General features: G+C 36.6%; 1 protein-coding gene across 1 annotated transcript in view; it reads left to right on the top strand.

The window, feature by feature from the left end:
• PPFIA2 (PTPRF interacting protein alpha 2) overlaps positions 1 to 15349 on the top strand; it is a 241848-nt gene that overhangs the window by 213513 nt on the left and 12986 nt on the right. The window contains exons 23-24 of the mRNA XM_070755768.1: positions 14091 to 14172; positions 14549 to 14749. Coding sequence (XP_070611869.1) covers positions 14091 to 14172; positions 14549 to 14749 — 283 coding nt within the window. The remainder of the gene's footprint in view (positions 1 to 14090; positions 14173 to 14548; positions 14750 to 15349) is intronic.

Below are 15349 nucleotides of genomic sequence, written 5' to 3'. Positions count from 1 at the left end.
GTATCTTTCTACTTTATAAAATCAACGAAGATGTTAAATAGAAATAACATCCCATAATTTGTTTCTCTTAATTTTAGTTCCTAAATATATTCTGCTGCCCCCCCCCAAAAAAAAATATGACACACAAGACACCGGGTCTCTGGATACTATGGATTTTGTATTTAAGACTTCCTCAAGGAATAATTTGCTGTTAGTTAGTTGTCTCTTGCACATATTAGAATTCTATTCTAATTATTCTAACATTCCAATCAGATTAAATGCATATGGATTGAGTTATGACTACAATTCCCATATACTCTTGTTCTTAAACATGCTGGCTATTGGGGCTGATTAAATTTGGAGTACCATTATCCTTAGCCATGCCATCACATACCACTCATCTGCACTCTTTTGAATAAAAGTGCAGAAGTATAAAACCTTATTATCACCTAATATGAAAAATGTATCCTTATGTTTCTGCTAATTATCCATTTGATCTGGATGATTATGCTGTCTGAATGAATACTGATTCAGAAATACAATAAGTATACTGTATATCAAATAGAAATATTAACTATAGTTGTAACTTGAATAATTTAATCTATTGGATTTACTATTGTTGATGTATCCATAACTGTAAATATTGCTTTGATTATTTTTTAAATGAAGAGTATACATATGTTTATGTTCATGCCAAGTGAAATGTATCCTTATAATATTCATATATTGGTAATTTCATGGATTTCAGACTATAGGAAAGCTTAAATGAAAACAAACCTCAATTTTCCCATATTTCATATTACAAGATAAATGTGCAGTAGGTGAAGAGAAATAAGGGTTATCCGAACAGTGTGCTGCTCTAAAACACTGCAACAGCCATAGCTTCGAGGATTGGCTATGAGCTGCCTCTTTTAGAACCATTGTAGCTTTGACTAGTCACTGAACTGAACAAATGGTCATTAATTGATGATCACTTGTATAACAAATACTGAAGAGACAATTTTCTAGTGCAACAAAAACAATAATTCCTGTTTTCTTTATTGTCAATGGAAGCAATCTCTGTTCATAACAGCTACCATCTGATATGTCAAAAGAAAATTAGTAATTTCCTTGTGCTTTTTATCCAAATGTGGCACACCACGATATCATATGAATTTAGTTGTAATGCAACAAAATAGAGCATAATTTATACAATTGCTCTTTCATCCCATTATTTCATTCATTCCAGATCTGTATGTCTGGCTAAAACAATCAAACTAGTCGCTGATTGGCTCTGACGCAGCTAGCTGTAAAAAAGCCGCCAAAAATAAACAGCTGTCCTCTGCCTCATTAAGTATATTAAGTATTAAGTATGAAATACTGGCTGAAAAAACTGCATCAGAGCACATGATAATGTTGATATAGTGCCTAGGCTAATAACAGCCACAAAATCCAGAAGCCCATATTGTATGCACATTCTCCATGACCTTTCCAATAGTTATTTCTGTGCATTGCCTTCACAAAGTCAAAACTAGATTTGTTGAACACTGGACTCCTTGAATATCTTTTTAAAAATGAAGCTCGCTTGCTAGATTGCTCCCTCCAGCTATTCCTGTCAGGCTTTTTTTTTTCTTTGCACTTTTTAAAAAGTGCAATATCTGTTTCCAGAAATAGCTGAACTGACTTAAAATAGGCATGAAATAGGAAATGGAAAAGCTCCATTTCAGAAATGTGGATCATAATTTTTTTTCCTCCTGTTTTCCTTCTTAAAACTTTCAGGATAGCTTAGAATGCTATATAACAATATTAATCTGGTCATCATGAAAAAGAAAGCTTTGGGACATCTTTACAGACAAATATATTATGTGACATTAGCTTTAGGGACTATTCTATTAAGGTCACATGGAATATGCAAAAAAAGACTTTATTAGATTATCAAAGCAATTTCTATGAGGATCCAATTGTTGAATCTTGGGAGAAATACTTACTACAGTAGAAATAATTATAGTCTTGTCCCTTAATTCCCATTAATTATTCATATAAAAGAAGGAAAATAATACCTGGCAATGAAACTAAAATCTTAACATTCATTGATTGCTAATTAATTTTGGTGATAAAATATACTTCATTAGTATAATTAGAAAAAAGAGCTATTTTTGGCAAAAAATACCACACGAAATATGTCACTTCTACTTTCTGTATCTGTAGGATCATGTGAATCTATAAATATCTATTTGCAGTAGATATCTCACTATATTCTTGATGAATATAGCTAATAATAACTTGGTGAGTGTAACCTTAGATTTAGATTTGTACATAGAGCAGTTCTTAGTTGAAATATCTGTATGTAAATATGTGGGCACTTCAAAGAAGGGGGAAAGGAGACATGGCTAAAAAGGAAAAAACTGTAATTATCTGAAATATATATACTTTGATTTGATTTGATTTAATTTGACTATCAATAAGCATGAAATTCTTCCCAGATAATAGAGGAAGTAATATACAGTTGCTCTCATTTGCCTACTTAATTTTTTCTGTAACAAATTTAGAGAAAAGTGTGAAAATCATGAAGTTTTTTAAACTATTCAGCGTCGTAGCCTGAAACCATAATTTTATGAATGAAGTGGTGTTCTTACCCCTTCCAAATTACTTTATATCAAAGATGATGGCAGGACTGTACCTCTTCTCAAAATGAGGTTGGGTTGAAGGACCCAGCACACAATCTAAGTCTAGGAGGAAGCCTAAATGCAGGAAGATTACAACCTAACCTTTGCAGCATCTTTCTGCAGGCACAGAGAGCAATTTGTGTACAAAGGCCTTTTCAATATTCAGTAAATTGGACCATTTATTATTGTGTGAGAGTTCCTTTTAAATTTTAGTTAAGTTTTAATTACACAGGGTTGCCCTATTCATCTTTAGCTAAAATAACAAATTTACTGTTGTCATAAATAAAATATGGCTTAGTAATTAAAAGCAAACCTAAACAATTGCATTAAGCAATGTATAATTATGAGCAGTCTAAATGTTCCTTCATTCTTATTGCTGCAATAATCCATTTGCAGCGCTAGTAGAGTTTATTTTTGTTCAATCCAGAAGAATAATTACACTTTTACTAACTCTTTAATTATTTTTAATAGTCAGTGTTTGTTAAAGTTGATTAGAATGTGAAATACTATTTGTGTCCTAATTGTATAATGAATCATTATGGTTAATACTATTCTCTTCTGAACACACAACTCACTCAGTAGAGCATTGTATACCTCAGTGTTGGGGTGCATCTGCAGGTGGGAGAGTCAGAAGTACCATGTGGCAGGCAAGACTGTAAAAGGAAGCCCCACTCTTCATGCTGACTTTACAGGAATGTAAAAGCAGGCAGGGCTTCAATCATGATGGCATGCCACCATCTTGACTATTTTGAGCCTTCATTGCCTTAGCCTTTCATACCTGCAAAAAGGAGCAAGGGATGCTTAACTTGGTACAGCTAAGTACACCTAATAATCCCTTCAGGACAGGTTAGGTATAGATTTAAAAAAATAAATAAATAAAATATAGCTTTTCTAACTTCTCTCCAACCCCCCCACCCCACCCCCAGCCAATTAAGATGTGTTCAGATCAGAGGCTTCTTCAAGTATGATAATGCTTAGATACTGCTAAAAAGCATGAGAATAGCTTTGCAGCATTTCTTATCCAACCACCCGTTTCCATTACCTCAACCAGACAGGGAAGTTTGTTTGTTATCATTTGAAATGTTGGCATAGATTAAAAAAATAAGTATTTCTAAACTATGCCATTTCATATAATTTGTGTTTACATGCAACATTTTTTCTTGTTGCCTCCTGCATTTGTATGGAAAACATCCCCTTGCTGAGAACTAAAAAGGGTGAAACATTGATCATGTGGCTTAGGTTTACATGCAATAACTGGTTTTTTAAAAAGGGAAAGAAAAAAAGAATTCAAGCCAAAGTGGTTCAAGGGACTTTAAGAGGTTCAATAGAAATTAGGACCCTAATAAGAAAAGGATTTTTTGATCGTGGCCTCAAGCCAAAGGACACTTTTACATAACCTTTTTATTTTTCTGCCTCCCATTCCCTTCTCAGTAGTTTGAAGTTGATCTGTTGATCATCTTCACAGTTACTTGTCTCTTAATACTGAAAACAATTAGTCAATCAATGCTGTCACTCCAGTCAATACCTAGGAACTTGTAAAAAAGAAAAAGAAACTCCCATCCATTTTTTTTAGTAGCTGTGTGATTTGAGCAGTAAGCAAGCAAGCAAATAAATGTTTACAAATAAAATAAAAATAGTCTTCGGAGAGGGGCGGCATACAAGTCTAATAAATAATAATAAAATAATAATAATAATAAAAAAGCTTGTTTTCTCTTTTTGTCAGCCACTAGTATTAATATTTCATGTCCAAAGTGCTTTTGTCTGTTGTGGATATATTGTGAATCATAGCATGGATACCGTCAACTATTGGCCCAAGAACCCTAACCCATTTGATAAAGGAAAGAAAACATGAGATAAACCTGGTGGTAAACTTGGGTTCCAACAGCATCTTCTTTGCAAAAGAAACAAAAATCAGCAACTGCAAGGATTCAAGAATTCACGCTGTGCAAGAATTTGCCCAAGAATTCCTATCCTGCGCAAAAGAATAACTGTCTCTCCCCCCCCCCCCACCGCCGGCCCAATATACACAAACACAGAGATATAGACCAGTGTTTCCCAACCTTTTTTGAGCTGTAGCACATTATTCATATTTACAAAATCCTGGGGAACATTGAGCGGGGGTGGGTGGGGGTCTAAAAAAATTGAACAAAAAACCCCACTCTTCCTTCCTTTTGCCCTATTTCTCTCTCCCTCCCTCTTTCTTTCCCTCTCCCTCCTTCCCCCCCTCTTTCTCTCTTTCTTGCTTTCTCTCTCTCGCTTGCATTCTTTCTCTCTCTTTTTCTCTCTCTCTTTCTGTTTCTCTTGCTATCTCTTATTCTCTCTTGCTTTCTCTCACACACACTTACTCTCTCTTTCTCTCTCCCTTGCTTTCTCTCTCTCTTGCTTTCTCTCGCTTTCCTTCTCTCTTTCTTTCTCTTTCTCTCTTGCTTTCTTTCTCTCTTTCTCTCTCTCTTCCTCTCTCTTTCTCTATTTCTTTCTTTCTTTCTCTCTCTTGCTTTCTCTCACACACACTCTCTCTCTTTCTTTCTCTCTCCCTTGCTTTCTCTCTTTCTTTCTTTCTCTCTCTTGCTTTCCTTCTCTCTTTCTCTTGCTTTCTTTCTCTCTCTTTCTCTCTTGCTTTCTCTCTCTCCTCCTTTCTCTCTCTCTTTCTCTCTCGTACACCATGCCGGCAACAGAGAGAGAGAGAGCAGAGAGAGTGTGGAGGGCAGCTTGCCGGTCCGCGGCCTCCTGGATCAGAGGCCCCGCATGGCCCCAGCGCGGACTCCGCCATCGCCTTCACCTCCACCCCCGTCCGGCTCTGCAGCTAAGAGGCAGCAGCCACATCCACCCCTTCGCCCTCCCAGGTGTCCACGGCACTCAGTGCCCGGCCACATGCCGCCTCCACCTCCCGGTAGCGCGCCCGACTTCTACCTGCAGGAATGGGTGGTGGGGCACCACGAAGGGCAGCCCTTGAAGGCCACCACGGTGCCATTGCTGTCATCACGGCGCAAAGCCACACAGTCCTGGATCGCTTGCTTCTCTGGCCAGCAAGCCGGCTGCCTGGGAAAGCAGCGCACTTTTTAAATGCGCGCTTTTCAAACACGGCGCTTTCCTGGACAGCCGGCTTTGCTGGCCAGAGAAGGGAGCGATTCGGGACTGCGTGGGTTTGCACCACTTCAAAAGTTTCTGCAGGGGGGTTCCTAATGGCTGTGCAGGCGCACGCCCACATAGCTTAGAGGCAACAGTGGCCGGCGCCCTCCCACTGTGCCCCAAAAGCTCACTTGCCATCACCACCAGGGAAGCTCCAGCCGGGCCGGGCTCGCGGCACACCTGACCATGTCCCGTGGCACACTAGTGTGCTGCAGCACACTGGTTGAAAAACACTGATATAGACACACATACTTCAAAGCAGTCTGAACTGTTTTGCATCTCATTTATTTCTCAGTGCAATGACTACTTTTCCCAGAATCACCAGTCTGAAGCTGATTTTGAACTAGCACAATGCACAATTGACCCAAATCTATCCCCAGCAGTGATTGCAAATCTCAGTTGGAGTTGAAAAATGTGCCAGCGATAGCTGGTTCATAAAATTTCTGCTAGGAAATATTTTAGATGTTTCGGGAAGTTCAGAAATATCTATTATTTTGCCAAAATGCTATTTCCTTCCTCCCGCTACGTTATATAGAGCAGCATTTCCCAACCGGTGTGCCGCGGCACACTAGTGTGCCGCAAGACACAGCCAGGTGTGCCGCCAGGGAAAAAGGAGAGCTTAAGGAGAGCCCTGCCCAGCTGGAGATTCCCTGGCAGCACCAGGTAGAAGCCGGCAATGCAGCACCCTTTTCCAGTGCCGCGCAAGGAGCTGGGCGTTGGAGTTTGGGGTGGGGAGCGATGAAAGTGCGGAGGCTGGCGCCGCAGCTGCCCCCACCCCCCAGTGCCTCCGTTCCCCTCGCGCCCCTGGCTTCTCGCCGGTGACGCACGCACGCCCTCCCGCTCGATCTGCCCCTTTCTCCAGCTCCTCCGGCGAGCGCTCGGAGAAAACCTTCTCACAGCGGAGGTCGGAGAAGGTTCTTTGGAACGTCGGGGGTGCGTGCACGCACGCGCCCTATCCCCCAGCCAGTCTACCCGGAAAAGCTTTGCCGGCCTCCGCAGAGAAGGAAGAGAGAAAACAAGAGAGAGAAAGAAAGGAAGAGAGAGAAAGAGATAGCAAGAGAGACAGAATGAGAGAGAGAGAGAAAGAGAAAGAAAGAGACAGCAAGAGGGGAGAAGGAGGGAGAGAGAAAGAGAGCCAAAGAGAGAGGAAGGAAGGAAGAGAGAAAGAGATAGCAAGAGAGACAGAATGAGAGAGAGAGAGAAAGAGAAAGAAAGAAAGAAAGAGACAGCAAGAGGGGGGAAGGAGGGAGAGAGGAAGAGCAAAAGAGAGAGGAAGGAAGAGAGAAAGAAAGAGATAGCAAGAGAGACAGAATGAGAGAGAGAAAGAAAGGAAAGAAAGAAAGAAAGAAAGACAGCAAGAGGGGGGAAGGGGGAAGAAAGAGATAGCAAGAGAGACAGAATGAGAGAGAGAAAGAAAGGAAAGAAAGAAAGAAAGACAGCAAGAGGGGGGAAGGAGGGAGAGAGAAAGAGCAAAAGAGAGAGGAAGGAAGGGAGAAAGAAAGGGATGGAGAGAGAGAGAAAGAGGGAGGGAGAAATAGAGCGAAAGGGAGAAAGAGAGATTTTTTTTGTCCAAACTTTTTTGCGCCCCCCCCCCCCTCAATGTTCCCCAGGATTTTGAAAATGTGAATAATGTGCCGCGGCTCAAAAAAGGTTGGGAAACACTGATATAGAGATTTGCTTCTCACTGTAAAGCAATAAATATATAAGAAAAACAATAAAAATTCTTATGTTTGGAGAAAAGTTCAGTATGAGCAAAACATTTTTTATCAATGACAAGTTGAAAGATGAATATTTAAAATAATAGTTCAGGAACTTGTTGCAAATCTTAACTGTTGGAAAGTCAAATGCTTAATTGTAACCTGGGGCTTTGTCTGTTGTAACTATTTTTCTCTTTTCTACAGTCAGTGTCTTCAATTCAAAATTAATTGGAATGATTTGTATCTGTTTATCAAGGAGTTATATTGTTTTTAAATAATTACTGCTTGTATTCTGTTTCAGGAGAGAAAAATGAGTTTTAATCATTTTAATCCTATTCGCTATGCTGCTTTTTAATTTTCTTACTCTATCATATGATTTATTTTATGAATTGACATATATTCATTAATATTAATATTTATGTGCTTTTCTTTTCCATCCATCTCTCTCCATCTTATGAAAAGCACATCAGGGTAAGTTAAATCACAGTGGCTGCTGATCATATTCCTTTTCAGCACCATGTTTAAATTTCTTCCTTTTTTTAATTTTTTTTTATTTATCTTACTATTTTGAATTGATGATCTTGAGAATTGAACTAAATTTAAATACTAAAATATTTTAAATTGGCATCATTTGACACCTTTGCATTTAGTTTATAGATATACCAGATTATTTTTAAATGAATTGAGTGCAACTCTAAAGGTTTTTAAATAAATTATCAAAATGTTCTAAATATTATATATGGCTTAGATTGCACTCAGTCATTTGATTCATTTACTTGTTCTATATGAACATTATATAGAACAACAATATTTTGATTTCTTTCACTCTTGATTTCATCTCTTAGCAATTCAGTTAATTTGCAAATTTAAAAATATGTTTTATTGCTCTTGAGATTTTGGCTAAAACAGTAAAATGAAAAACTAACTTTTATGTAGATGAAAGACTCATTGAAATAAACAGCTCTCGTTCCTAGCCAGTATGCATAGGACTGCACTTTTTTATCTTATAAACAATCAGAAAATCTAGAAGGAGAACTACTTGTAAAAATTAATATAATGTAAATAGGATCCTTTTTGGAGATTTACATAAAGTCATCTTGCTGAACCTCAGAATTTTATTCATTTAAAGTTGTTCAATAAGGCATTACTATTCTGGTTACCATTGAATATTTATTTAGTTATTTTTATCCCGCCTTTATTGTTTTATATAAATAACTCAAGATAGTGAATGTACAGAATACTTCTTTTTCCTTTTATTTCCATCACAATGACAACCCTGTGAGGTGGATTGGGCTGAGGGAGAATTACTGAACCAAGGTCACACCCTGCTGTCATGTTTAAACTGGGACGTTACATATACATATAAATATACTAGTTCTTGACTTACTACTAGATATTTAATGATGGTTTGAAATTACAACGGATCCTCCCCAAGAGCTACCTATTACCCTACTATGAAGTTCCAACAGCTGCCTCACCACAGTCACATGACCAAATTTTGCGTACTTGGCAACCCACATGAATGGCCATTTGTAGCATCCCACAATCACAAGACTATAAATAAGTTTTTGCTGAAAAGTGGTGGGGGGTTTGGGCAAAACCACCCCATAGTGAACAATGGGTTCACTTGTTATGACTGCTATGTTCACTTAATGAATACTGCAGAAACGTTTGTAACATCAGATTAATCATGTTGATGATCCACTTTATAACTATCACAACTTACAATGTAGCACTTCATTACAGTCATAAATCAAGGACTACCTAAATTATAGTTTTAATGTACCCTAAGTTTCCAGTGTCTGAAGTTTTTTCATCATATTTACAATAAGATGAGCTTATGCATTTGATCAATTTGATCAATTCATCATAATGGTGCTATATTAGTAGCATTATTACTTATAGATGTTCAATACTGATTACCTTGCATTCTAAACTGTTTGCATTTACACAATATTGATGTTTAAGAAAGTGATAATGTTCATTATGTATTAAAACAAGGTAACAGTATTATTTTAGCAAGCTAAGCTTTTATTCAAAGTATATTACATTTTGTTACTATAGGCTATATTATTTTTTCTGTCATTAGATCTAAACAATCATTGAAACTTATTTTTGTTTTGCTCTTCACATTTTTTATCCTATCATAAATTTGTGCTAACATAGGATGGGTTTTCAAAAAAAATGCAGAAGTGATAAATTTAGTTTGCTACACTACATTATATGAACCAAAAAGTATGTCATACATGAGATTGACCATTATTCTAATTTTTTTACCAACTGATTTCATTCCTATCTTTTATTAATAAATAAATGTATGTGTAGATGACTAATTTTCCCCCTATGCTCTACATTGAAATTCAGTTTTCATCTAGATCACCTTTCTCTGATATTCTCCAAGAATTTTGGACTACGGTTGTTGGCCATGTTGATTGGGGAGAATGAAAATTATATTTCAGTGTATCTGGCAAATACCAAGTTGGGAAAACTGATCTAGTTTAACGAAGTGTGGAATATTTTTGTTGGATTGTACTTTTTTACATTAGCAGTCTAGATTAGAACCCCTTTTCTAAAATAAATATATTATTGTATAAGCTCAATAAATTAGTGTTTTTGTGTGGTAAGTTAGGCCACATTCCTACAATATTTAGAAGAAAAATGATAATAAACTCCGTATTTACACTACACGTATTTGCATCTACACTTGACATTCCATGGAAAACAAACTAATATTGACAGTTTTTAAACTTTTGGATTTGCAAATAAAAAGGATTCTATTTATTACTAATCAACCTTATAATTTTCAAACATTTATGGGTATACTACTAAATGGCTGAGATTAATTATAAAGTATTAATTGCACAGTGCAATAATATGTATCCTATTTTAATTCTAGGAGATGTATGAAAAATTTCAAATACTTATCATTGTATGTTGTCCAAAAGACCGTTTTAAGGCAACCTGCCCCAATTTGATTGAGAACTGTAGATGATGAAGAGAATCATGTTGAGAAACTTTGTCTAGATGACAAAAGTTTCTATACATTTTTATTTTTATTTCATTCAGTCGTGTCTGATTCTCAAAGATTACACTCAATAATTCTCTGCAATTTGTTTGCTAAAATTTTTTCACAACTGGTTTGCCATTGCATCCTTCCTAAGGCTAAGGGAAAGTGACTGACCCAAAAATGACCCAGCTACTTTTGTGCCTAAAACAGTTTCTGGTTTCAAGCCTGATGCCTTAATCATATATATGCATACATCCTTACAGTATATTATTCTATTGCACAACAGAAAAAATATCATGATATATACTAAGCAAAGCTGGCCATAATTGAGACACTTGAAGCTTGTGACAAAATACAAATAGGACAAAATTGTTCCATATATATTCCCAAGCAAGCCTACTTATTTTTTTCATTATCCCTCTCTCCAGCATGCTGTTCTGATTCAATTATGTGTGTTCGACTTATTCACCTACTTTATTAGTACACAAATTATTTTCAGCCTTTACTGGGATATTGCTGATAAAGTTATAAACATATGTATCATATATAATGGATCTTCTGAATATCACAGCAGATTTATTGATGGCAGAGGCCGTGTAGAACTGGGAGCTCAGAATGCTATAAATACAATTCTCAACTAAAGGTGCACCCAGTATCTGCTCTGCATGGCAGAGAAACTACAGGTTATGCATTTAGATTTAGATTTTCTTTGGAACAGTTATAATAGCCCTCCTATGTTGTTATAATTTGGAGTATTACTGCATTTCTTTTTTTAAATGTTACTGATACAATAGAGGGAACATCAAGGAAGTATATTGTAAGAAGGTTCAGATACTTTAACATAATTGAAAATGCATAGCGCTTGGTTTTAACCTTTTGGAATTAATTTTATATCACTCAGAAATACTGACGCAATACCTAAATAATAAATATAAATGATGAATTAACTTTTCAGTATTTATCTCTGAATCCTAAGGGAATAATGGAAGATTTTTCCCAGCTTTTCCTGCCTTCAAATATAATCATACATTTCAATTTGCAAATATGATTAGATAATTTTGAGGATCATTATTAGAAGACTGAGATAATCCTGTGCTGTGCTCCTCAGTGCTTACCAATGTAAAGTAAAAGCCAGGAGTGCATGCATCCCCCCCGCCTCAGAAAACTGCTGTGGGGGGCTGAACTCCCAGGGTGGCTGCGATATTAGACTGAATATTACTGTTTCTTACAGAGGGAGTAATCTCACTATAATTGTTGAAAACCGTAAGTTTCCTGTTAGTCTGAGAAATATATGAAAACTTCTGTATAAGCTTTGCAACTTGCATAGTTTAAAAAAATCCCCATAACATTACTGACATCATTTATCAGGTCACACAATTTGAGACCTGTATCCTCCTGCCCCAGAAAAGAAAACGGTTATGGCTATTGAATCAAAACATGTAAGTAAGTTATAGTTGCAAAGAAAGTTAGCAGTTAATTTCAGCAGAATATCTTTTTAATGGTAATTTTATTAAAAAGTAAAATTACAATGATAAAACTAATACAAACTAAAAGAATAAAAAGAAAAAGATAAGATTTAGAAAAGATAATAGAAAGGAAAAATAAGTACCGGTAGCTCTCAGTTTATAATCATTCCTTTAATGTCTATTTGAAGTTACAGTGGCACTGAAAAAAATGACTTAGGACCATTTTTCACACTTATGATGGTTTGAACAGAACCATCATAAGGTGATCACAATTTGGGCTCTTGGCATCTCATTGATTCAGTCTCAAAAGACTATGGTATCATGCTCTGGAAAGAGTTCCTAAAATAGTGTATGCAAAACTGGAATAACCTCTCCAGAGCACGAGGCCTGAGTAGGTGTGTATGCTCAAGATCCCCCCCCCTCTACATGTCTCAAAAATAATCCAATGGAATGGCAAAGCCAATAATTGATTATAGCTACGTCGCAGGAGTTATCAGAACATGGCTGTACACAATCACGAACTGCTTCTGGGACTCCGGTTCTGAATTTTGTCTCGTTTATCCCTGAAGCCTTTTCCAATTATGTATATAGCCACACGGCAATATAAGTTTGCAATCAGAGTTTCCCTTCTCCTAGAAAATGGTTTTCATGCTTTACTTACCATTGGAACATAGAGTCCTCTTCCGCCTTCAAAACTGTTGACCGTCTTCTCCTGCAGCCCAACTGCATATCAGTGGAAAAAGGCAGGATCAGGAACACTTGACAACTGGATCAGGAACACTTGGCATATGACACTTACAAGGTCCCTGGTTCATGTGATCACCTTTGTGATCTTCTAACAAGCAAAGTGAGCGGGAAAGCACTAACTTAACAATTGCAGCAATTCACTTAACAATGTTGGCAAGAAAGATTGTAAAATAGGGGAAAAGTCACTTAGTAACTATTGTGCTTAGCAACAGAAATTTTATGTGGTCATAAATCAAGAACTACCTGAATATTTAAAAAAAGAAAAATATTAAAATAAGTGACCCCCGTTATCCCAAGTAATACCAATTTTAACAACTTAATCGGCTATTGAAATACAAAAAAAATTGTCATTTCAATCTTAATTAGCAAAAGTCCATATCCAAAGAGAGCAGCTTATCTATTTTAACTTGATCAAATAAACCATCTTTATATTCCTCCCTTGTACTTTTAACAATCTTGATTTTAGTCCCTTTATATGATGCCCCAGAACTAGATTTCTTTTCATTATTTTCTTTGCCCCATCTCATAAAAGTCTTGAAGCTTGAACAAGCTTATCTTGTAAATTCAATATAGGAAAATTATAAAGATTTGTTACCTTAATTTACTACTTATTGGATCATCATTATGCTATGATGTTCAGTTTACCATTTCTTCTCCTGAAGTCATAGTTTAATATACTGCTCAAAAAAAATAAAGGGAACTCTCAAATAACACATCCTAGATCTGAATGAAATATTCTCATTGAATATTTCATTTGCACAACTATTCCATTTGCACAACAGCATGTGAAATTGATTGTCAAACAGTATTGCTTCCTAAGGGGAGAGTTTGATTTCACAGAAGTTTGATTTACTTGAAGTTACATTCTGTTTTTAAGTGTTCCCTTTATTTTTTTGAGCAGTGTATATTGAGCCACCTAGATCACTTTTCATCTCTGCAGAAAGTATTTATAGCAGGTATGAACAACTAAAGGTCCTGAGATGTTTACAAGACCTCATTCTTTCATCATGGGGCAAACTAATTGGAATTAAAGTCCATCAATATTTGGAGGGCCACAGGTACACATCTCCAGTGTATAGAACATACACTTGTGCATTTTTACAGCCTTGCTATTTGACAAATCATAATTATAGGAGACATTTGCTTTAAAACAATCTGAAGTCTTTTAAAACAAAAATCAATTGCTGACCACGGCTGACACATATTGCAAAAGCTGCGACAATCTTGTTTGTTAAACAACTGGGCATTTTCTTACATTAATATCTGATTGTTTTCTACTTTATGATTAGAGCATGAATATGTTGAGGTGCTTAGGAACAGCTTCTAACAAAACAGAATGATTGTTTTATCCATACTGAATTCCATTTGTGATGTTGTTAGGTCTTAGCTCCTTCTTTAACTATCTCTAATGCACTTTTAGGCATGAACTTCTGGAGGAAGCTCGGAGAAAGGGGTTACCCTTTGCACAATGGGATGGGCCAACAGTAGTTGCCTGGCTAGAGGTAAGCTTTAGGAAAACCTTCTAAAAATATTAGTATGCCTTATTTTACATCTTCTTCATCAGCAATTTGTAATTTATTGTTTGCTTTAGAAAAAAAATAGTTTTTCTGATAGAGGTGTTACAATGAAACCAAAGCTGATTATGGGATGACACCATTATATTTTTGTTTTGGGTGAGGGGGACTCTGGTGGTTTAATATTTTTTTTAAAGAAAAACTTCATAAGAAATCTAATTTCAGAATGGTGTACTGTCTTCTATACCCCAATACATAAGCCTGAATGTGCTTACCCAGTCATTATTACATTTATTCGATACAAACTCCCAATTTAATTTAGTCCTGGTAATGCTCTTAACTACTGATTCTCCATCTCCTATAGCTTTGGCTAGGAATGCCTGCATGGTACGTTGCTGCTTGCCGTGCAAATGTGAAAAGTGGTGCCATCATGTCTGCACTGTCGGATACGGAAATCCAGAGAGAAATTGGAATCAGCAATCCCCTCCATCGCCTGAAGCTCCGTCTGGCAATCCAGGAAATGGTATCCCTCACAAGCCCATCAGCCCCTCCAACTTCTAGAACGGTGAGTATATCAAGCATAAAAAAGAACTTTGCTGGATCTGTCAAAAAGCCAGTACATGTAGGTACCTCTGGGCAGCCAAATAATGAAGACGATAATAACTTATACTTACTTGTGTTCTCCAGCGACAGGTAAATATTCAGTGACTTCTGAAGAAAAAAGCTGTTTTGTCATTCTAGATGATTAATTTATCAATTTAGGCATTGATAAATATATCCTTTCTCGGTATGACCTTCTCTTGTAGAAGGGTGAAACTCAGAAGTTACAGATGATAAACTGGATAACATCAAAGTGTGGGGGAAATGGACTAAAATTTAGCCTATATTAAAAAAAGTCATCTTGATGTTATCCATTTTTCTATGGTGTTAGCAGAAGGCTGTCTTTTCCTCTCATGCAGAAAATGCACACTTGAAGCAGGGAGCTATCTGCCTTTCCCACAAGAACGAAGATGGCTGTTGTGTGCTTTTCTGATACATGGAAACCCATCGCAACTCAACTTCCTGGAGCTCCTCAATTCCTTTTCTTGCCGGGGAAAATATTGGAAAGCTCCCAGACCTATTGATCACCCTTTACTTTTCTGGATTACAGCCATCAAACTGAAAA

The sequence above is a fragment of the Erythrolamprus reginae genome, chromosome 6 (assembly GCF_031021105.1).
Source record: "Erythrolamprus reginae isolate rEryReg1 chromosome 6, rEryReg1.hap1, whole genome shotgun sequence".
NCBI classification, from domain to species: Eukaryota; Metazoa; Chordata; class Lepidosauria; order Squamata; family Dipsadidae; genus Erythrolamprus; species Erythrolamprus reginae.
This window is presented reverse-complemented; position numbering and strand designations above follow the sequence as displayed.